Here is a 25,422-nt window from a genome sequence, read left to right as displayed (position 1 = left end):
TGGTTCAAGACAGGTGTGTATGCTGTTTTATCTTCATCTATAATAGTGACCATCAGAGTAATAAGCTGTGCCCAGAAATCCAAATTCTTTGTTGTTGGTCCCTGTTCTTCTTTAGGAACTTCTTGTTTCTTACCCTGTTAAAACAAGATTTTAATATAGCATATATTAAAAAAAGAGAAACTATTAGGTAATTTCCACCTACAGCTTATTACTTAGACATATTAAGAATCCTAAAAAAATTGGATAAACACTGTCTTCAACCTAACCAGACTAAAGTAAACTGCATAATAGCCTGTACGTGGCTGCAGGCATAGTACTAAGGCATCCAAGTCAGCCAAGAGCAGATTTTACATTTTGTGCATATCCATACTTTCATTAAATTCATTCTTCAAGTTTTTGTTGTGCTGAAACAGAGTGTAGGTAAAATGATCTGCTGAAATAGAACTTTTATTCTCTAAATAATAAACACTGAATAAATTAATAATGAGAAATATTTCTTGTTTTGTTGTGGATTAAACTATGCCAAAGTTATTGGGTCTAATACTGTCTGTGCTCTTCACTCTAAATAAAGAAACAGTTACACTTTAATTTATTTTGCAGTAACAAAAATAACAAAGGCTATTGCCCAATGAATTTTCACAGACATTTTAACAGGGTCTGATAGATTGACAAGAACCACAACATGTGCATTTAAGACAAGCAAAGAAAAACAGTGCAGAGTAGGAAGAAAAAAAAACAAACAAACCTGGAGATACACTAGGAAAAGGTACCTCAGAATATTCAAGAAGGATGTTATCTCTCCAGGGATTTATAAACATGAGCAAACCCAGACACGTAGTTTATTCCTTTTTTATTTTGGGAAATGGAATTTTGTATGTTTTTGTAAATGAAAGGAACCACAACTAAGCTTGCATCCAAAACAGCCTGAGGAGCCACATTATATTTCTGTAAGGACCACGTAAGGACATGAGATACTGACATGTCAGATGAATTACCAACAGAACTCTCCAATCATTAATAAAAATTTGGCAAGTAATGCAGTGTTTTATATGCTTTTTGATTGAAAGCTTGCCCTTTGCACCTTTTAATATTGCTGTAAGTATGTATTAATACTCACCACTTAGAAACTTTGCCTGAGAATTTATTAATTTTCACCTCACTGAAATTTGCATTAACTTTAAGAATGCATTCTCTGTACTTCTCACTTGTAGTCCAAATAAGACCTTTTCAGTGAATCCTTTTTCTCTTTGGTTAGACCTCTATTAGTGTCATAGTGAATTAATTAAACGTTATCTTAACCTCAATTAACTTTCATCTGTTAACAATATCTAGAGTATCAAAAAGGGAATTTCAACAACACATAACTGAAAGTGTTTTTGCAGCCTCTGGAGAATCTCAGATAACCGTGCTGCAAACTGAGTTCATCTACAAATACTGCAGCTTCAGTGTCTAACACAGCTGAAATAATGGCAAGGCTCAGAAGCAGTTACAGTGAGTGGAGTATGACTAATATCAGCAACCACCTCTGCAAACAGAGAAGTTTTTCAAAACAGGAATGAATATTGGAGCATTAGTGTCACTCACAAGGCCTTTCCCTGGTGTACATTAAGATTTTGTTTCCATAAGAAAGATATTTTTCAAATAGTATTTATATACGTTTCTCAGAAGCTAGATAATATTTCAGGCAAGCTAACTGAGAGGTACTTGGATAAGATAAAGCTGGTTCACGTTTAGTCCAACATCCTATCCAAAAATTGCATTTCACAGCAAAAATCTACCATGCCATGCAGCTGAAACTATGTTTTGGGACTGTGAAAATTAATCACAGAATGTGAAATTCTATGCTTTATTATAGGTAGAAAAATATATCTAGTTCACAAAGTCTGAGTAGCACAAGAAGTGCTTTCCACAAAAGCTCGAGTGCAGAAATCTTCTAAAAGTCAAGATGACCTCTACAAAATTGCCCCAAAGAGTAATTTTTTAAGCAGTCTGAAATTAAGATATGTATTTTATGCTCTGAAATAAAAGCATATGCTTTGCACACACCCAGTTTTAATTTCCATTCTAAATCCTAAAATCTGACAGATAGGTTAGAAAGGATCAAAGCCGTTCAAGTTATTTTTGCACTGTAATGGTTGCTGCCATTATTATCTCAATATCAGTAATCCATTCACTCAAGTTATGTACATCAAGAAAAAAGTAGTATAAAAATGTGAACCAAATACCCAGTGTACTCAGTTTACACACAAATGCACAAACACAGTGAAAAGATACATAAGCCAATGAATACTGCTTATTGTTGTAGAGGATAGTAGTCTTAAGGAGATTTTTAAGAATACATTTAAAAAGTCAAGGAAAACAAATTCTCAAGTATACAAAGAAGAAAAGTCACCAGTTAACAGCTATTGTTCATGATTCATTACTTTTCAAAAGTCATTTTCTGAAGTTTCTTTTTCATTTTTGGTGGATGCATAATTCACTGAACAAGCTGAAATCAAGGATTGCTCTCACACCGGGCAGTAATGCTGTCATGAATCAATCAGCAGAATAAATTTCCACAACAGTATATTAACACTAATTAGAAGCATGACAACTTATTTGGAAGACATGAAATGGGAGAAAGTCCTAACAGCAGGCAGAACCAAGGCTGACACTGACTTGAGCAGTGATGTCACACCTACTGGAAAAGAAAATCTAAAAAAGCATCATAGGATTAATGCAAAATAAAATCACTCACATTGTACCAAGATTAATAAGAGGTTTGGGTTAAAATTTTGATCAGTTTCAGGGAAAAGGAAATTAGAAGAAAACTTAGTACCTTTACAGTGTAACAGTATCCGTGCAGTATTTACATACTGTCTAAATCAGTGTGTAAATAGGATGAATCCCTCACAGCCTTATTACATTGAAATGGTGTGCCTGAAAAGTAGCATTCAGAGAGGAAAACAGTTTTTGCTACTGCATAACTTTATTTTCTGTTTCATACTTTCACACTTACATTGCATACGTTCTCTCAGGACAAAACTGCAAGAGGATTCCTGAAGGAACTTCATGTATTGAGAACATAAAAAAATTCTGGAAATTTTTACTTGTTTCCTTAAAATAGAAACAGCAACATATTTGTAAACTAAGGCAGAAAGTTAGCAATATTCTTCCTAAACTGGCTTTTGACAGCATTATTTTTTTCAGCATAAGACATCTAGCTCTTCCCTGAGCTCAGTGTCAACAGAAGATACTACATCTGCTGCATAGGGAATTAGACAGTTCCTCATTGAAATGCTTTGTCTCAAATAATGAAAACTGTAATAAATATTTGTAAGATTGTCAGTGTCATGTTCTACTTTCTCTTGTATTCGTTTGTTGTTGTTTATTTATTTTAATTCTTAATCAGCTGTTTTTTTTAATCTTGCTATGAAGAGGTAGGGTGACATTTTTGCATACTGTTAGCATTTGCCATGCTTCACTCCAGGAAATACTGCTATTCCCGGAGAGTGATATTTTGCTGTAAGTGTAAGACATTTGCTTTCCAACTGTGGCTGGCTGTCTGACATGAAGGTAATAAAAATAGGAAGCAAAGATTGCTGAGCATATTCAGTGATTTTCTGCTCATTCCTCTTGCAGTGGAAACTCTCCAATCCCCACCCTAACCATCCTCTTTTACAACATTTATTTCATTTTCATTCTACAATCAGAGAATTACACATGTTCAGACAGCATATTTTCTAGTAATACTGTGCCTTTGAGAATTTCAGGTTGTAGAGAAGGGCAAATGTAGGAGGTGATTAACATGGGTTGCACACATAGTAGTATAATGTGCAGGAACCTACCACTTCTGTGCAGATGGAAATACTACTGTTTAAGTAACGGTAATGCTGTCTACAGGATGATTCAGGCAAGAAGTGAAGCACTGTAAAGCTCCAAGCCTGCAGTGGGCTTCAGCAAGACAGCAGCTGCCAGTCTTTCCCCTGAGTGAGAGCAGGTGGTGGCCTATATACAAACCATGTCTTGTTGCTTTGGGGTTCATTGGTTTCAGCTCTCACTCCTCACAGCTCAAATCTCAGCTGTGCAGCTAAAACGTGAGCCTCCTTTGCTCCCCACCATGCTACCATCAACTCAGTTTCCTTTTGGAGGAGGCCTCCATTGAACAGGAAAGCAAGCAGAGATAAGAGAATGGTTAATGAAGAAGGCTCAATGATGAAATCTATGGTAACTGGAATAAAGGTTTTTGAAATAATGCTAATAAAATATTAATTACATTATTGTTTTCTGCTTCATGATGATATTTGCAGTACCACAAATCTGTCTGCAATATGCCTTGATTCACCAGAAATCCTTCAAAGCTCTGGATTCCAACAAACTGTATTTAGCAGCTGTTCTGTGTGCAGATGTATTGATGGCAAACAGTAAGAGGACAATGAGTACTACTCTAGAGCTGATGCAGAATTTAGGCTCTAATCTGAATCATCTTATTAATTTCTTTACTAAAGCTAATTAATTAAATTTCCTCAGTTACCTACCACCTGCCATGAAACAGAAACTTTTCCTCTCAGTTAAGATTGCATGCGACTGTTTGATTTCTGATGAGTTATTTTGTATATAGTCTATTTATTCAGTTTATATTGTACTTTCTTCTAATTTTCACTAAAATTCCCACATTTGCTCGGTTATTATCAGTTTATAGTTTGACACTTGCCTTCAAAAATTTTTGACATACAAACTCACCTGCTGGATACTTGCTGAAAGGGAGCAGACGAGGTATGTCACTATGAGGAAGCTGCAGTTAATTTGTTTTTGCAGCTGAGTGAATATTTGCAGACTATTATTATTATTTTAAGGACTTCATACCATTCTATCAGTAAGTACAGGATGTCAAAATAATTATGTAAGACATGAATAATGTAACAAGGCCTCACTCATCCTTCTGTTCTAAAAAGCTAATCTGGAGAGAGACATCAATTTAAACCTGCTTTACATTCTCCACCAAAGCAGTCTACAACATCCTTGCATTTTAGACTATCTGCTACTGTAGGTTTTGCAGTGCTGTGCAGAAGATTATATCGTATTCCACATTTACCTGTTAACTCAAGTTTTTGCTGATAAGCTCTGCAGACTTATCAATATCCAGGCTAGCAATTGCCCATACTATGTTTAACAAGCAAATTCAAATTGCTGCAAAGTAAATGTTAGCAAAAAAAACCAAACAAAACAACACCAGAGCTGTTGGTAAGGCAAATAGATGTGATGCTTGAAGTTGCTGCTCCCACTGATTCACAATGGTCTTCAGCTTGCAGTACGTTCTGTTGGAGAATAAATGTATACATGAACCCTTCAGAGTGTGCTTCTTGATTATTTGGGGGTAAAAGTTGCCTGCAGAAATGGGTGCTGTGCTACCTGCAGCCATGTGAGTAAAATGGATAAAATTAAAATCACCAGCCTGTGCTCATAATTAGCAGGTTAGTGCTCTTTGACTAAACATGCTCTTTTTCAAGGTTATCACAGGAACAAAGAACAAACATCCTTTAGAAGAAAACAGACAACAATTTTAAAACAATTCTGCATGATGAAAGTATAACATAAGAACAAGAAAAAAATGGTGTCTCATGGAGAAGAAATGAAATGCAGAAGTATAAAAGCAACAAAAATGCATGCAGGAAAGTGGGAAGCCTTACACATCCCTTCTTCTCAAAGATAAAGCTAATGAAAACGTGCTAAGTCAGGTTAGTTTCAGGAGTGCCTGACTATCATTGCCCTCCCCCCCCTCTCCCTACAGACTTTCTTTATACAATCCCTTTCTCCTCCTATGTTTATTTAACTTTTCTTCTCCAGAAAATTGAATAAAATAAATGTAATTAATCTCTGTACAAACAAACAAATAAAAAGCCCCCAAGGAATTCTGTAGAAAACTTCCTTCTGCAATAATTCATTAACCACAGTACAAAAAGAAAGCTGTATGAAAAATAGGGGAAAAAGACAAATAACTTGTGTAATCATTTGTACTGTTATAAAAGCAATACATATAGTTTGTACTTTACATTGTTTAATACCTACAATATGCATCTGTTTTCAGTAGTATCAAGGTAGCTGCAGCAAGATAAATTTCAGGCACTTAGAAATTCAAATAATTTAACTGTTTCCTGTTACCCAGCAGCAAAAATCAATATGAGCCTATGACAAATCACCTTTCAGAGATTTCTTATTTAGTGTGATTTGATGCTTCTGCAGAATCACAAAGCCTTAAAGTTACTGAATTTTGTATTTATTGGACAGTCATTGCTACAGCTGAATAAATACAATTGATTTCCTAGAAGAGTTCTGCCTACAGGTGTTGGTTGGAGTTTCTTACACTAAAAGTTTGAAAACTAGAGATAAGCTTCTCATGTGTTCGGAATCCAACATTAGAAAAAACATTTTCATTTGATAAAGTAGAACGGATGGCCTGTATTTCCTCTTCTAGAATGCAGGTATTCAGCTTTTTAATTCAGTTGAGATGTGCTTTCAAATTAAATTTCATGTCTCATATCATGTAGTATAAATGTTTTTATTTATGATACACTACACAGCAAATGTGTATTTGCCTAACAACATAACTCATCATTTCCAAGACAGTAGTCACCAAAATACCATTTTTCCAGTGTATCACCCAGAAGGCAAAGCTAGTGAACAGGAGGTAATGTGATAAAGCAGTGATGCTCCTTTTAGACAGTAGCTTAATTCTGCAAATTTCCTTATTTTAGCATTATTTATAGAATAAATTCTGTCAGTGTTATAGAAAAAAAGCATTTTTGAGGCTTTTGCATGGCATTTGAACATGACAAATGCTGTAATTACTTTGCATGGAAAGCTCACCCTGATAGACTATTATTTAGAAATGTTACATGATTATCCTCTGCTTCTAAAGCCTGAATCAAAGTATGCATCACAGGTGATAAAATACTAACCTGGAAAGGCAGTATATTATTTTCCACAGAGTATAATACCTCTTTCCTACAACCACTGAAGTGCAATATTGAATTTTTAAAAATTATTTTCCAATTACGAATCATAAATGAACAGTAAGCAATTAAATTTCATCTTCCCTAAAGTCATTGGACGATTTTATAGCTGTGTCCAATGGGAAGTCTAATTTATAGGCTGACATTTTCATTTTGAAACTCATCTTGCAAACCATTTAAGAGTTCACATTTGTCTGCGGATTTATTTATTATATTATGCTCTTTTTCATGAAAATAAAATAACTCAAGTGCTTTCATATCAGACAATGCAGGGATTTTGTGTATTTACTTACTGTAAGCCAACCGGAATGACTGAGTGAAGCATGGAGCCTTACCTGGTCTATTAATTGGGAATAAAGATCATAGCAATTGTCAAATATGTATTTGTATGTTGAGTCCAGGCAGGCTCTCACACAGTCTTTCACCACAGTACTGGCTCGAGGTGGGCTCTGTAATTCAAGGACCTAAGAAAACATTTCATAAATGACAATTTCAGAATCAGGTGGAATAGAGAAAATCCGAATGTTGCAATGAATGTGGTTTTGAAATACAAGAACACAAGTGTTGAAATACAGTAATGATAATGTATTAACTCACATTGACTTCACACTGATCTAAATTTAAAGATGCATTAAAGCATACTTCAGCTAAGCAAATAAGTGATATCACCACATGTTATTTGAATGAAATTATTCATAGAATGGAAGAAACATCCATACCCAAGGTTAAACATCATAATATCATCATAGAATGGCTTGGGTTGAAAAGGACCACAATGACCACCTAGTTCCAACCCCCTGCTATGTGCAGGGTTGCCAACCACCAAACCAGGCTGCCCAGAGCCACATCCAGCCTGGCCTTGAATGCCTCCAGGCATGCACAAACCTCCTTGGGCAACCTGTTCCAGTGCCTCACCACCCTCTGTGTGAAAAACTTTCTCCTAATATCTAGCCTAAACCTCCCCGTCTCGGTTTAAAACCATTCCCTCTTGTCCTGTCACTATACACCCTTGTAAACAGCCATTCCCCCTCCTGTTTATGTGCTCCCTTGATTTTCCTCTTTTTGATTGATTTTTCCTTCTTTCCCTTAAAATTTTCCTCTTTAAGATAACATTAGGCCCTTGATTATGTGATTTTCTCTGAATACCAGCCCAATTGCTTTTCACTTTTTTACAGCAAAAACTCTAGCTTTTTACTCCACTTTAGGAAACATTAATCTGAATTCCAATTTAATTAGTCATTTTAATTCTCCTTATGTTGTGCCTAACACAGTGAAATCACAATCTGTTGTTACAAAGTTCGTTTAGTGTTTCAGTATTCCCATCCAGTAATATCAATTTGACACTCTTCATTCTAAACTCTATCACTTAGATCTGAATCTCTAAATTGACGAAAGAAATAAGAGTTATCAGATATGTTTCTCTATTTCACACGTGATGTTACTAGGAACACAGTCTGGATGATTCACGTTCTTAAGGAAATTGATTTTCCTTTATTTGTCTTGACTTTAATTAAAATGTTGTTTTTAATTGTTGTTAGTTTTGTTTCCTTCAGAACATGTAAAGTAATTATTAGGAAGGGAAAAGGTAGCTGAAAATTTTTCAAAGAGAATGGGTTTATTTTTACCACATTGTTAGTGTGATCTGCTAATGTTTACAACAGTGATCTTGGGAAATCGAGAGATTGAAAAACTGCAGGAGATGAATTGATTAAGAAATGATCAAGAGAATTATAATACTAGCTTTCTAGATAATTGAAGTGCAAATAAAGGACAATACCTTCATTCGAAAGAAAGTGATGCTGGTAAGAAGGTCCACAGTTGATTTCAGATCTTGAAGTCTTTCAGAATTGCTGGCAGGAAAGTTATCCTGGTGAGTGAGGAAGAGAGGAATTGTGAAACGGAAGTTGAAGGTAAGATAATTGAAAAACTAGGAAAAAAAATTATCTGGAAAAAGAAAAGTGATGCTTGGAAGGATTAGAAATGTTCACTGCTGCCTTAATTCTGCCTGTGAGGAAGCTAGGAATAAATACCTCCTTTCACATGAATAGGAGCACTTCTGATAGTACTACTGAGTCTGTAATATGAATTATTTAAATTACTGTGATGACTTCAAAACATTAATAATAAAAATACAACAAGAAATTGGGGGAAGTGTTGCTAATGAAAATCATTCATGCATTTTGCGCAGCATACAATTCACTGGTGACCATAGATTCAGTAAGCTTACTGAAGGAATCATTCATGAAATTTATGCTGTGATCTTTAGGTTTGCAGGAAGATTGATGGTAAGTACTGTTACTTAAAAGGATTCATGATAATGAAACATCAGCCAAACATCTTTATGCCCCAGTATAACCTGAATAACATTCTTCAACATTAAAATAACTCAGTTAACTGCAAAGGGTTAGGTCTTAAACACAGAGTATATGCAGCTTCTATGATCTCTCATGCCTTAGGGTTCTTTTAAATATTCTCTCCATCTTTCCATTTTAAAAGCAAGCCAGATTGAACAAAGACAATCCTGAGCTTTGTGCTGCCATTCCTAGAATTTGAAAGGAGAGCTAAGCTGGTGGAGTCCTTATTAATTAATATATGAAATAACTGTTCATTAAAAAACATCATGATCCAGTGACATGGAGATAGAGAAAGAATGGTATGATAAGTGGCAGGTTTTCATGCCTGCCTCTTTCCAGAGAAGGATGGGTTTGGGCACAACTCAGTGGAAAGAACTTCTATAACACATAAGTAAAATTAGGATTCCTATCATCTAGAAAAATGAAGAGTCAACTCTCAGCGTTCCTAGGATCTAATCTCGGTGGCTGTAGCACCTCTCAAAATAAATCCATCAATAACTGCAATTTACAGTACATCAGTGAAAGGTAAATCCCAGTTGAATTAAATGGTGAATTAACTTACTGAAGTCATTGAATCCTATACTTTCCTGAATGTCTGCTCATCCCCTGACTTTCTTTAGTAGCTTTTGGGGAAAAAAAAAAAATCAAATTGGAAAAATAGTTAAAATGCTTAAACACTGCAGGTTTTGATCTTAAGAATTTGGGGTCTTCTATTAGCACTCTTTTATAGCTCCTATATCACAGGAAGAATTAATCTCTAAAACCTCTTTAAAGCAGATAAAGTGCACAAGGATGTTTGTAGGAAAACACATTTGGGTCATCTAGGTAAAATATGATAAACTTACCCTATATTTAGATAAATCAATCCTCAGAGAATTATGCAATTGATCCAGAAGTTTAATGAACTTTTCCCTCTGTAAAATGAAAATGAGAATACTTTGCATAAGAACTAGCACATTTTTGTAAACAAGGGTAAAATTACAACTCAATTTTTTTCTTTTCAAATTTCTAAGAAATCATTTAATCTGTTTATATTCTTAATTCATTTGAAAGATAGATTATTTTCCATTCTTTCATATAAGAGTACTGTCCAATATATCTGGGCTTTGAGGCAGGCAACGCATCTTTTACTACTGTGCTTTTGCTTTTATTTTGTATTGCCATTTACCTTGTACGCATTCAACACTGTGCTGCCATGCAATGCATTACAGAGATGAAGGAGGATTTCCTGTACAGTATTTACCTTTCTGACACACTGTTAAATAACCCAGACAAACCACCTAAGAACTGAAAAATGTCGTCTGCTGTCTGTGACAAAAATCCAAAGTTTTCAGCTATGTTATCAGGGCTTACTGAAACAGATGAGCTTCTTAAACTTTTTATATTTGCCTTGCAATTACTCATACTCTTGAAGAAATGACTTCCTCTTCCCACGTAAGAAATGATGTTCATTTACAAAAGAATTTGAAGTAAAAGTATGATTGAAAATAAACAATTCAGAAACAGTGGCTTTTGGAAGAATAAACCAAGTAATCTATGCCGTTACATTTTAAACATTAAGATTACCTTGTCATCGTCATAGATGAGTTGTGGTGAAAGCATTTTGCTATGAGATAACCACCTAATCTGTGCCATTCCCAAGCAATATTAATGAGAGTTTTTAATTGCTGTTCTTCATATTAGAACATACATCAATGCAGTGCATAAATTCTTACCAACATATGCAAAAGCAGCAGAATGTTGGAAGTAGTGAAAACCAATAGCTCTCATAATGCTACCTGTGAAATAGGATATGCACTAATAATAAAACAGAGCCCTTTGTGCACTATCCCTCCTATCCCTCAGTGGAACACTAACCTACACCTAAAGCCACCAATGTGGCATGGTTCCCTTAAGGGATCAATCAAAAGGATTTTTTTCTGTCATGGTATAAATCTGCACTAAAGTATTCCGTCAGCCAAATCCTTCCCAGCTGTAGCCTAAGGTCTTGAAATGAGATGTTCTTGATGAATGATGTGCAGCTATCCACTAACAAACGCCTTTTGAACAAGACAGTAAAATAACTTTTTGCTTATAAGCCAATTTTTTAAAGAAAGATCTCAAAAATCTCTGTTAGTGATGCTTACTACTCTGTCTTTCTATCCATCTGCTGAACCATGAATTGCATTGGAAATTGTGTCAAAGGTAAACACTGGCATTAACATCAGAGAGAGGATTTAATCTCTCTCCAATCTGAGGATGAAAAAAAGTAATTCAGATCATTAGCAAAATGGAAGGAAAGAGTGGAAAACGCAATGAAACAGTCTACATTTCAAAAGCTGGATAAAAGTCAAAAGTCTAATAGAGCTCAAGCATGGAGCGAGTTGTCTTGTTTCAAAAAGATGTAGATTCATTCCACAGTATGCCATCAATTAGTTTATACAAACTAGAATAAGTACAGAGCAATATTCCAGTAATTAAATAATAAATATCCTGATTTTCATAATACATATAGAGGAAACTTAATACTCACATTTCATAGCGAACCTTAAAATATGAAAGAGCTTCACTACCTCTGACACTACTTCATATCATTATAATTCATACTCAGTTATTTTTAATTGCTTAGTATTTGATTTTATGTTCATAAACATTCATAAACAGTATTTAAGGAAACTTTCATATATAATGTTAATTTATGAATGTCTTGGATATTAGCTATACAAGTAAAAGAGGAAGGTGAGCAGGAATTCATTTTTTAGTATCAAATTGTGTTCATACACAACCACTGACCATATCACGTTTAACAGCAGATATGTAAGCATCACCCTTGAATTAATCCTCCTCCTTCCTGCTCTCACACCCACGGTGAAGGGAGGGAAGTAGATTAGAATATATTGTGAATTTCTTTTTTAAAAATCATTTATATTTCCAGTGTGAAATATAAGTCCACACAAGGAGAGTTAACAATGACAACAAAGTGCTACCACGTTAGAGTCTGAAATTCTGCCTAAAATTCTGATGCCTAAAGCCAGGGCTTGGTCAATTCAGCACTATTTCATAAAATATATGTCTGTAACAATGGATATCTATCTATCTATCTATCTATAGGTTATTATCTACAATTATTTATGCCTGGGTCTTTTAGGTTAATGAATTTGCTAATGACATACCCAGCAAGCAACTGCAAACTGTACTTAGCTTATGCAGTTTTTATAGTCTGTAGGACCCACTGCAATAAAAAAGTAAAGCTGATTGATAAACATTTTAGTTCTATACGTATACAGTAGATGATTTATACCCTACCTTCCACAGATTTAATAGTGATTGATTATAAAGACTTGGTAAAATCTTTGAAAGCATACAGCAACTCATTCTTTTAAATGAGCAACTTTTTTAAAATTAGAATTCAGAAATTGTTATTTTATCATATATTGCAAAGTAAGGGTTACTATTCTATTAAAAAAGAAGTCTACTTACCCCAAAGTTAGTAGCTGCAAACCTGTCTGAGGCAGATACATTTGTTGTTGCTGTAGTATGAGCATAGAAAGCATTTATATTGGCCAACAATGTACTCATAACTGCTGGAACACCAGGGCACATATATTTAGAAGACAGGCAGGAGAAGTGCCTATAATTCAAACAAACTGACAGTTATTAAAGGTGGCAAGGAGTCTGCACTTTCTGTCATTATAATTTCTTTTCAGTTGCATTCATTACAGATTCAGAAATGAGCTTAAAAATATGCTCTGGGCTGCCAGTACCTCACATTGCTCTAAACTAAGCCCTCTCCAACACTTCCATTTACTTCACAATGAGACATCTAAATTGCAAATTTTACTTCAGAAATCTGTGCTAGGTCACATACCCATTAAAAAAAAAGAAAATTCCAAAACTCTGCAGATGTCCAGGCTCATGAATCAACCTTCATTAATAAACCTGATAGCTGCTATCTTCCATTCAGTACCTAAATATCATAAATGGGCTCTATAAAATCACTGATCAACCTATTCTCCACAATATTCTTTGTCAATGGGACCTCTAACAGAACTTGCATATCTGAAGACATACAAAGACATTCTAGGTATAATCAACTACTGGCAAGATAAAAGTGATGCTAAACGCATCCATCCATCACTACAGCTAGACGATCTCTGTGCTCAATATAGGACAAGTCTTGAACTCATTCTGGATGTAATAACCAATGAGTACTTAAGAGCATGTGTGATCCATGAGGTAATTTACTGTAAAGATGAAAGCAATTTATTCTGTAATTGAAATGCAACTGGCTGGAAAATTGTAATTTTCAAACATTTTTGCATCTCATGATAAATCCTCTCATAATTTAAATCAACTTTCAAGAAAAAAGAATGAGTCATTAATTACATATATACAAACATCTAAAGAAAATCCAAGTATTCATACTCATTTTTGTCCAAAATCTTGGAATGGTTAAGGAAATAAGATTACAGCAGAAAGGGATAGTGTGATGAATCAAGGCCTTAATCCCTCCCAAAGCTAGACTAAGAAGGTGAATAATTGCTGGATTTTCTAGTTTATCTGACTGGGCAAAGAGTCTGGAAGGAAAGAGCTCCAGCTGGGAGGTAGAAGAGGCAGGCTTCATATGTAAGAGAATCTACGGCTTCAGTGTGTATTTGAGAGGTTCCTTTCTATCTGAAACATTTTGAGGCCAAGACAGGAGACCAACTCCCTGGGCTTTCTCTAGCATTAGACTCACTGGAATACTTTCATGTTCAGCTTATAGATCACAGGCTCAGAATTATATCAATATGATGATCTGTATTGATGTGTAAATTTCATATTGTCCTGGTCACATTCAAAGTGTTTTGCAAACATTTCTCAGCATTCCTTTAAGGTATATCTTTAGCTGCTATTACCCAAATTTTATGAAATTCCAGGAAACTGCTCGTCTCCACAACAAATCAATCACATGAGCAGGTAATAGAAGTCAACATTCCCAGCTGACTGGAATAATACCAAACATTTCATTAATTGCCAGTGCTTTTCTGAAGTGCTTTTAAATACTGCAGTATGAATCTTAAAAAAAGGAACCCAGCTATCTAATTAAGAAAATCTTTCAGCAGATCACATGTTTACTATAAGCAATTGGAAAAACAATTTCCTTTGTATAAAATAGTGATACTAGGTGATATTCCCCAGTTACAGGTAAAATTAAAGGTAAAAGAAATGTCACCAGATCTATTCATCACATGAATTTTGAGAAATATACATAGAGACACATGCTTCACCCCCAGCAAGTTTGCTGATGATACAAAACTGGGAGGAGTGGCTGACGCATAAGGCTGTGCTGCCATTCTGAGGGACCTGAACAGGTAGGAAAGGAATAGGAAACTTCTAGAGAGAGCAGTAAATAGCAACAGAGATTAGGAGGGGCTTGGAAGCATCTCCCTTATGAAGAAGGGCTGAGAGACCTGGGGCTGTTCAGCCTGGGGAAGGATGAGAAGGGATCTTACCGGTGCTTATAAATACGCAGTTGACTGGAATGAATTGGATGGGGCCAGGCTCATTTCAGCGATGCTGATATAAGGGAAATTGGCACAAACTGGAACATAAGTAGTTCCACATGAAGAAAAGGAAAAACTTCTTTACTGCAAGGGTGACAGAGCACTGGAACAGGCTGTCTACGGAGATTGTGGAGTCTACTTCTCTGGAGACACTCAGAACTTGCTTGGATGTTTTCCTGTGGAACCCACTGTAGGGAACCTGCTTTGGCAGATTGGGCTAGATGATCTCCAGAGGTCCCTTCCAATTGCTACAATCCTTTGATGATCTTTTTCTTTTTCTTTTTTTCTATTTTTTTTTTAATTGACACCAAAATAATTAACATATGATTTTAAAACTGACTTACAATTTCAAAAAACTTTGTAATAGACCTAAAGATCCACAGTACATGAAAAACCTTAAGCTGGAGATATGAAGGCAGTAATTATTCACCCTTAGGAATTGTACTTCTAGCATATGCTCTGCTCAAGGGAATCACCAGCAGTTGCTATAGGAAAATCCATTATGATAACTGTCCCCAGGAGACAACACAGACTGTGGAAATATTGTTTGTGTCAACATTTTGAGTTTAGTGAGGTCACTTCTGCAGGTTCTTCTAATGAATACACACACTGAACTATCCAACACCTGGTTTGAGCTCCTATCTTGAAAATAGAATCAAATTATATTTATTTGTTGTAACGAAAAATTAAACCCATAAATATAATTTTGTTTATAAACATCATTATTTAGATCACTACTCCATTTCACCAGTAATTTGATTAGTGATATTGATGACAACATCACTGTCAAGGTTACGTGAATTTTTTATTTGTGTCATTAAATAAAATCTGTAAAGTTCATAGAGCCTATTACATTTATGACACTTAAGAATGGCCATAACTCTGAGAGTGCTGGTAAACCAGGTAAGAAATCTGAAAGCTTGTTTCTGCTTGCTGAAATAAATTAAAAAATACATCAAGGAAATTCCTTGCTTGTCTTTGTCAATCTCTGAAAACAGCAACCAGTAGCATGAGTAATAACTCTTTCCAATGGGCACGTATATCACAGCAAACATTACCAAGCATCACATATTTTAGAGTTTATATTGCATTGTTTAACCCAGAGTCATATATTTTAATTCAGGTCTGCCAGCTTTATCTTGCAACTTTCTTACTATGCCGATTCCTGATGATCCCTCACTGCCTGGGAGTCTTCCAGTACTTCTGGTAGTGTGAACAGGCAAAGAAATAAGGCTCATTAACACACACTGCTTGTAAGCAAAAGCTATCAATGAAAATTACTTCAACTGATGATTTGTGTGCCTTTTGGAAAACAAGATGGCATAGTTAATGCCTATCAACTTTCCAGAATAAGAAAAATGTTGCTGATTCAGAAGCACTGAAGCTTCCTGTAGTGACTTGCCAGCAAGATAAAATTGAGCTTTCACTGCACTTGACTCTACTACAGAGTAGATCTAGGATGGTGATGCTATGTATACTTTCATTATCTAGTCAAAACCATTTCAATATGTACCCTGTTTCTTGTCTTCCAAAGAGAAATAAATTACACTGGAAGAGGAACGATAGAAAATAAATTCTTCCTCGTTACTTAATATGAGTAGGTAAAAAAACTTCCAGTATGACTCCTTCAAGACATCATAATCACAACATAAATTACACCCATCACTGGAGTCATCAAAACAGAGGCCATTTGGATCACTGATATGTTGCTTTTTTCATCTGTTTTCTATTGTACCTATTTTCATTTTCATTTTCTTCTGAATTCATGTATATGCATAACATTAGCATAGCTAACTATTCTTATTTGGCTGCTAGAAGAATAAATAAATTTTCTTCTTCCAACCCAATCATTTTTCATCTCTTTATCCAACTGAAAAAAAATAAACTGATTTTAAAAATAAAAGGTGAATTATAGAACCTATAAAGTCAATTTTTTTCAAAGAGCTTCAGTTGTAGCAACACGAACAGCCTTTTTGTTTTACCTTAGTTTTTGGTTTGGGTTAATGATTGTTTTTTTCTTTCACATGAATTCCACATTTGGATTTCCTTGTTTAGAAAGGGGATAGTTATATATCTTGATAGCTGTATCTTGAAATGAGAATAAGTCTTTCTAATTGGGCATCCTTCAGGAAAGAACTGTCTGCATTTTTTCTGGTAAAAATGTGGCTTGTCTGTCTCTAACATCAGGATTCAATCATACTTCAATTCATCCTAAGGTATTACTGGGGTACAGTGTCCAAAGGAGAACATCAACATAATTGAGACATATTTTGGATTGATTTGCACAGTCCAGTAATCTACAAATATAAGATATAAAGACATACATGCCTGATGGAAAGGCAAACATGAAAAATCAAACAAAGCAAAGAATATGGAATTAGAAATTCCAATTTCTATTCACGAAACTTATTGCATGTGTTCCTCCATATGTAGTGTGAATATACAGTACCACATGAGAAGAGTTAGGCTTAATTAAATTCTTCTGTGAAAAGTTGTTTGAGATCTTTGGAGGAAGACCATTAAACAAGTATATATTGCAAAGACACCTCTACTTTCCTATTAGATGTACAATACAGTAACTCACAATGAAGTGAAGGACACGTTCATTGCAATACCAGATTTTGTCCTTATATCTTGCAACAAAAAGAAAACTTTCTGTGTTTATGTACCTTCATACTACAGAAGAGGATCATATTTTTAGGTTGGACTGTAAAGTGATGGAAGAAACAAAATAAATATTCCAATTAAAAGTTCCTTGTCAGCTTTCTGTAGTCATAATGTACTCATTTGGAGCCCTCTGCTTTCCTACAGTTGCAATAGGAGCAGAACGTAGTCCTTTTCACCAGAAAACTCTCCTCTGGACAAGTCAAGATTGTATGATATAGCTTTTGTATCCCCAGGCTTCCAAATAAGCTCAGAAGTGCTGTGTTCTAAAGTAATCATAGCTACTTCAATGTGAAGGATGTAGAGATATGTTCTAATACCATTAAAAGCAGTTTGCATTAGTTATTTACATTTGATATGGAAGGTTACTATATCCATTGCTGGCATTCTGTAAATAATTTTTGTATTCCTGGGGAGGGGTACACAGCTTGATAGACTCTGTTCTAGCTAGCAAAGTAACCCAATCCCAGTTAAGGAAGGTGAAGTCTCCCTGATCCTTGCTCAATATCATAAGGATTAAGTAATGCATTAGTGATAATACCAGTAATAGTTTATAAAATGCTTATAAAATATCGCAATGCTGGTGCAGCTAAGCAGCCTTTCAGTGAGTCAGAGGGGCACAAAGGACAGTCAGAATTCAAATTCAAGAACAAGCGTGAAATGGAAAACAGAGTCACAAAGTCTTGGAACTCATCAGTTCCCTCAAACACGTTCTTGACAGTAGAGTAAAACGAAAAAAAAGACAAACATGAAAATACTTACGTCATAGCTTGATAAATATATTCAATTCCATAACGCATCGCAAATTCATCTACAATTTCTTGTGCAGCAGCATCGAAGTACACCTTCCAGGCATCATCACCTTTAACTTCAGGGATTTTTACCACACCATTAGATTTAACTTCTGTCAAGTAGTGGAATAGATTCTAAATGCAAGAAATTTTTCAAATAGGAATATGAAGTTTTTAAATGACATTCTATAAGTATATTATATATAATCAGCCATATGCTCATTCACTTAGATTTTTATTTTTTTCCTTTGAAGGCTGGCATCAATGAACCATCATTTGGCAAACAAAATACCCAAGACACTAAATGCTTTTGTTGAACTCTTGTAGTGCAGGCCCATGATTCAGCACTTTGATCTATCTTCTTGACATAAGGTCACCTCAGAGAACTGGCACAGAGAGACTGCAACATAAAATAGTGCAGAAACTCCTCTCCTAAATGCCCTTGCTAATCCTGATGTTATAATGCTCACTGGGGAGTCTTTCAACAGGAATTGGATTTGTAACTTTAAATTTCAAATTCACAATTTAAAAAAATATGCTGCAGGGAAACAATTAGAAATATGGAAGAAGCCACTGAAGCACTGAAACATGTGCAATAATGTTCAAGTTTAGCAAACTGTAAGCCAAACCTGTTATTTTATTTAGAGGCAAAGTCATGGAATGCTTTTCAGATTACTGAACTCTGTAAGTGTCCATAAACTGCAGATTCGATTTCCTGTCTGCTTTCACTGGAAAACAAACAAACCCCAAACAACAAACCAAGTCTTAAAACTTTGAAATAATTTAAAATGTTCAAATTAGTTCATAAGAGTTTTGGGGATTATTCTACAAGAACAAGAATATCTGTGGGCACAAACGCTGTAAAAATTCAGTTTTACACATGGTGAACAACAGCATTTTGCAGATGCATACTAGTGATGAACTTTTAGCTATAAGTTCTCAAAAAATTTAGAATAAAACTTCAGTGTGGACCACTGCTTAAGGCAAGAGGAATCAGATACAAAGAGAATCTCTAAAAGATACAAATCAGTTAAGATTTGCTTTTCATTATTGATAAAAGCAATTTATGCCAGTGAAAAAATATTCAAATTTCTGTGCTTCCTTGTTTGTTTGGTTTTTTTTTTCTTCATTCCCCCCATCTCCAAATTATGGATAACTGTAGCAGGAATTATGTCCTTTTCAATTAATAGTAATATCTCAGTAGTATGCAGAAATGGTTGTATCATCTTGATGTTAGCAATCATGTTTGTTATAAAAAAAATTCCATGACTTCATCTCCTCTTCTGACTCCTTTTAGCCAGAATGATCTGACAGTGCTACATTGCACCATCTTTGACTCCAAACCTTGATATGCCATCAGTGATACAAAAAGAGAAACCAAAAATGAACTTGTCCTGAAGGAGCAGTTATTTGCATCAGCATTCTAATATTTTCTCACCTCTTTTTTTTCCTTATCTCTGCAACAACTGAATACTAACTTCTATGTAGCTTGCTTCCTTTAACTTCTGCAACATACCTCATGTAAACAGGTGTACTGCACATGGTATGGGGCAACTTTCTCCTCTCCTTCTATTTCAACATTGATTTTCAATCTAAGAGCACCAGAGACAGCTGATTTGTCTGTCCGTTTTTCTGAAAGCAGAAAAATGACATTAGTAACCATCAAGTATACATACAGTCACACAAAATACACTCATTTTAAAGCTAAAAAGTCCTGCTGTTGAGAACAGAGAATACCTTTTAAGTACGTCCCATAGATTTAAAGCCACAAAGCAGGACATGAAGTTATTAAGAATCTTTTCTTCTTTTATTTGCCAAATTCAAAGCAGGCTGCATACCACTTTAAGCAACACATTTGTCTTTTCAATACAAACAATTTTCCATTGCCTATCTCGTATATGAACTAATAATAATAACAACTGTAGTTATTAATATCTGCCACCAATTTTGAAGACTAAATCTGAAATGGTCAAAAACAAAATCACGCCTCTTCGCTCTGAGTGATATGATACCAATATACTGCTTTTGTGTCAATAGGTACATGTATCAGATTAAAAGTTGTCAGTCTTTTTCAGAATGTTAAATTCCATTTACTGATATTTCTTTTCAGATACTGATTGACTTTTTCTAAGTTTTATTATTTATATAAATCTTTACAACAGCTTAATCCAACAAAATGTTTGAAGTGTTAACATTTGGAAAACGTGATGACATGTTTCTAATAAAAACAAACCTCATTATAAAAAAGGAAATAAAGCAAGACTTTTCTGTAATTGTAAAGAAGACAAAAACATTTCCAGATACATCCCTATTTATTTATTTATTTATTTTGCTGGGCAATGAAATGCTATCCAGGAAAACAAGGACCACTAATTACAAAAGATGACTTACAATTTCAGAAATGTATATTATGTAATTCACCTAACGTGTTTCTTATAGAAAGAAATGTTAAGGAAAATATTTCTAACATGCTTTTGCTACTATACATAGGAGATTAACTTTTAAAGGTCTATTATAGAACACTTAGGGCTCACAAAGATTTTCAGAATTGAGCAAGAGCTTTGTGCTTAGATTTAGATTAAGGGAATGTACTCTGAGACACTTTCATTAATTTATTTCTGGTTCAAAGAATGATACTACTTAAGACCTGACCAGACAAGAAAGTACCATTGGTAAGGATATCAGGGAATGTTCTCTTCTGCAGCAGATTGCATTAATTTAAGATTTTGCATGTAAATATATTTCAGATATACAAAACAACTGAATGAAATAAGTTTTGTGAAGAATGACAGATCTAAAGCTGTTGAAAATAAAAGGTGATTAGGCATAAAAAATGTAATAAAGTGCACAAGGAAAATACTTGCTAGGATTTTCTATGCGTCTTGATAGAACTGTTTACCGTATGTTTGCCAATGCTGCTGCGAATACACTAGACTGGAGTGATGGCTTTTCTTACACAGTTTTGCTCTTTTATTAAAACCAAATATTTGTCTTTGGTGTTGCTGTGACTAGCTCAATTTCTGTAATTCACCAAAACTCAGAAAAGATCCACAATTTTCAAACTGACCTGTAACATCTGGGATTTAAAAACATGCATGTCAGTACTAAAGCTGTGTATTTTGAATTCCCTAAGGCACAGATGCTGAGATTGTACTAAATTTGTTTAAAAAAAATAATAATCAAAAAGAATCATACCTAAATTATACCACACATCCATTTCTCCACTCAGTGTTCTTACTTCAATGATTGTTTGCCCAAGGAAGTCATCGGACTCCTTTTTGAAATGTTGTTTTACTCTAGATTTGATGTCATCATCTTCATCCCATACTCTCACTTTTATTCTATCTGTAGAATTATGGCATTCACTGTAAAAATAACAACAAAATAAAATCTATAAGTCAGTTATTACTTTTGTACTGCTATTCATTGAGCTTGACTTCTGTAGAAACATTTTAAGTGATAGAATACCTACAAGTGCAATATTCAGCGAAACAGATGGCCATAGCACACTGCTAGGGAAAAAGGTAGAATTACTACATGTAGAAAGTAAAGAGATTAACTTGAATAAATCACATATACCTAAGGATTGCATTTATGAATGTCATGAACTTCTTGTTGAAATTATTAGCATGCTTACAATACGTACTTCTCAATACTTTTAAAAACACCTTCTGAATGTTAAAGTCAGATAGGGTTTTTTTATTTACAAATGTTATGTGGTCCTTCTAGTAGGCCAGAAAAGTAGTAGCCTACAATGTAATAATAAAAAATGTGAGAAAATCCTAATATTTTTAATACACAGCACAATAGTTTTGAATTTGCAATGAAAAAGCCCAAAAAGCATGCATGAATTTGGCTAAAGACAAAGGAAAAAAAAAAAAGCAGCAAAACCCACCAAAAACTAAACCAACCAAGCAAAAAAAAAAAACCACCCAACAACCAACCACAAACCACCACCACCGCTGCTTTATTTAAAAGATATGTTACTGTCATCCTAGGTCTCCATTTCCATCATCAGGAGATGGTGACAGACTGTTGTATAGTAAAGAATTGCAAATTCAAGTGGCTTATTAAACTCTCATGAGTTAAGCTGATGTTAGAAATCTCTGGACTTCTGGATGAGTGAGGTGGTTCACTTGTCATCAAGAGTTCCCAACTGGACAAACTTTTTCAGACCTACCTTCAAGATATTAGTTTGAGCTCTTGTTTGAATTCTAACACTGTTTAATGATCTATTTCAGCAACTTCAGCATTAAAACAGTAATACTATAACTTATCTCCCAACTGGCACCCCTCAGGGTTTGTTCTAGGAATTAATTAGCAGTAGTAATAGGCTTTAGAAGTACAAAGTGCTTTAAATGTCATTATTACTGTCAGGGCTGATCAGTCACTAAAAATGGTATTCACATCTCACTATGACATCATTCAGAATCACAGAAATACTTGTGCCTGTCCATATTCCAAATTTTAACACTGAAGATATCTCTGGTAATTAAAAAATACATTATTCTGTGATTAGCAAGACTAATGAAGCCTGGTTTCCTTTTGTCTTATGACTGCCTTTCCTGACATCTAACAAACTGCAATCATAAACTGAATCTTCTCCCATAATTGGGGTTTTCATAAATTATCCCTTCATATGGACTCCCTAGGGTCTATTATAGGGTGAGTTCATACCGAGGACACTCTTAGGACCTCATCTCTTGGACTGTCTTTTGCTTTTCTGAGAATGTGACAGAACCACTATTAGGCAATCTAAAATTTTTCTGACTGCAAAATTCAGAAGTTATTAACAAGGACAGAATAAGATAGGAAAATACAGATGAAGATGGATCAATTAAACATTTTTACGTTAAGAAATCAGACTAATCCCAGAATCAAACCATCTGATGTTCCTCACGTGTAGCCTTGAATTACTGATTGACACAGTCCAGAACCACATTTAATTATGCATCCAGTTTAAACTTTAAACAGGAATTTTCTGTGATATAGGGAGATCTATCACTGGTGAGGCACTTACGTGACTCTAATCACCACATCTATGCTAATGAGTAGGTTTTGCTCCCATTTTGTTTCTTGGGGAGGTAACACATATAGAAAGTCATTAAATGGCATTACAAATAATATATTTTATTCTCCTGCTGCAGCATATATTTCCCTCTGATGTACACTTAGCTGATTAAGGAATTTCAGATGGTCAGGAATCATGTACTTTTCCCCGATATCCTTTCATCCTTATCACATTTTTTTTCCATCATTGAAGCATGATGATACCTATTGCTACCTATGTGTTTGCTCACAAGTTCATCTTCTCTAAACCCTTATTAATCAATCAGCTTTGCTTCTATGTTTTTTTGCAAGGTTCATATGCAAGGCCTGCAAACTTGTACAGACTTGTGATGCAAAAAGAGGCTGGGTGGATAAACACCTATTTCTACTGGCCTACCCCGCAACAGTTAGATTCCAGAAAGGTTTACCATTAAGCTTACAGAGCTTTCTCTGTGTAATTTGCTTACCTGTAAAGAAACACCCTCTCAGGTATAGCACTATATAATGAGATGAACATTCTTTAGACTTTCTGTTAAGAGAGTTTTTTTCCCCATTCTAAAGTGATACTGCTATAACGTTCCAATATTCTATCACAGTGAAATTCTGCAAGCAATCAGCACAGAAATTTTGGCTGTATCTATTAAACTGTGCAAATACTGCTCTTTAGGGGAATTCTAAACAACATCGAACTGGAGGCCTGAAATTGCCTAAATGTCTCAGTTCATCAGAAACTCTAGAATGAAATATCTGAAATATGAAGCAGTTGAACAGCTTCTCTGACTAAAATGGAGACCAACTATCATTGCATCTAACCTACCTGAATGCCATTCAGGGCAAGAAGATACTTTTTCTCATTACGATTGGCCATACAGCAGTAAGAAAACTCAGGAACAATCTAGTTCATACAAAGATAAATTTTTCTCCCTTAAGAGTTGTTGGAAATCTTCCCAGACACAATCAATTGGATTTTGTATCTTCAATGGCATTTGCAGTATACCACGAGGAAATCTCAACAATATCAGACATTAGACAAATTGTAACTGTTTAGTGATGACCAAGATCTTGTCCAGATGGTAATTGTTGTCTTCACAAAAACCTTTTCACTGATCTAAGTCAAATAGCGTACGTATTCGTGCATTGAATAGGGTAACAGATATCCAACAAAACTGCTTACTGGAGACAAATGGTAGTCTAGTGAAAACCAAAATAGAATTAGTAATATAAAATAATCATCCAGTTACACAAAAAGCTTTTGGAATATACAATCGTAGCTGAGGTGTTAACTTAATGAGAGATCAGAGGAACACGATCCCTGCAGAATCTGCAAGGCTGTCTGGGGAGGTAGCTTTGCTAGCTTACACTATCAGAGGAAGATTTTAACAATCTGAATCAACTGTTGAAAATAGTCAAGAAAATCATAAGAGTGGAGAAGACTCCATTAGAGTGTTGGGTGCAGGTAAAATATTGACAGACCTAGAGGTCTGTAAAAAGTTGAAAACTATACAGCCAAAATATTTTTCTCCCCTGTAACTGAGAAAAAAACGCAGCCTTTTTTTGTTTGTTTTGTTCAATACCACCAGAAGAAGGTAGAAAGCAGACAGCTGTAGGATTCTTCATTTGTTCTAGGGTTGAAAAAATTACCAATCATGATGCTTTGTTACTCATTAAGATAATAAAAAGCCCTTGCTGCCTATAATACATTATTTAAAGAGGTGTCTATAGGTCTATTTACTTTCTTAGCTTATGTACAAAAAATACACATTCCAAGGAAAGATTCTTCCTCTGATAGTCTTTAGTTGGTTGTTTGCTGAATTGCATGCAGGTGTACACATGCTCCCCTTTAATCATAATCTATGAGTTCTCACACTTAAATCTATCCCATATTTCTGCATCATGGTTGTTTAGCAGAGCTCTATTGAATATGCTGTTAGAAACGTTCACTCTCTGCTAACCATACAATTATGTTAGGATTATGTGCAATTCTACAAGCTTGAATACTGCCCTCACTCTGCTATGATAGAGCAAATGAGCGCTGGGGAGCCAACAT

General features: G+C 34.9%; 1 protein-coding gene across 1 annotated transcript in view; it reads right to left on the bottom strand.

Annotated features, from left to right (window-relative positions):
* The window catches only part of UNC13C (unc-13 homolog C), a gene marked incomplete at both ends in the record, with an annotated part of 119,068 nt that overhangs the window by 46,630 nt on the left and 47,016 nt on the right, over positions 1–25,422 (bottom strand). Inside the window, 8 exons of the mRNA XM_079541048.1 lie at positions 1–134; positions 7,328–7,456; positions 8,770–8,859; positions 10,192–10,260; positions 12,806–12,956; positions 18,298–18,461; positions 19,843–19,958; positions 21,522–21,691. Coding sequence (XP_079397174.1) covers positions 1–134; positions 7,328–7,456; positions 8,770–8,859; positions 10,192–10,260; positions 12,806–12,956; positions 18,298–18,461; positions 19,843–19,958; positions 21,522–21,691 — 1,023 coding nt within the window. The remainder of the gene's footprint in view (positions 135–7,327; positions 7,457–8,769; positions 8,860–10,191; positions 10,261–12,805; positions 12,957–18,297; positions 18,462–19,842; positions 19,959–21,521; positions 21,692–25,422) is intronic.

The sequence above is a fragment of the Tetrao urogallus genome (assembly GCF_951394365.1).
Source record: "Tetrao urogallus genome assembly, chromosome: 11".
Classification (NCBI taxonomy): Eukaryota; Metazoa; Chordata; class Aves; order Galliformes; family Phasianidae; genus Tetrao; species Tetrao urogallus.
The sequence above is the reverse complement of the archived record's forward strand: the minus strand, read 5'-3'. Positions and strand labels throughout refer to the sequence as shown.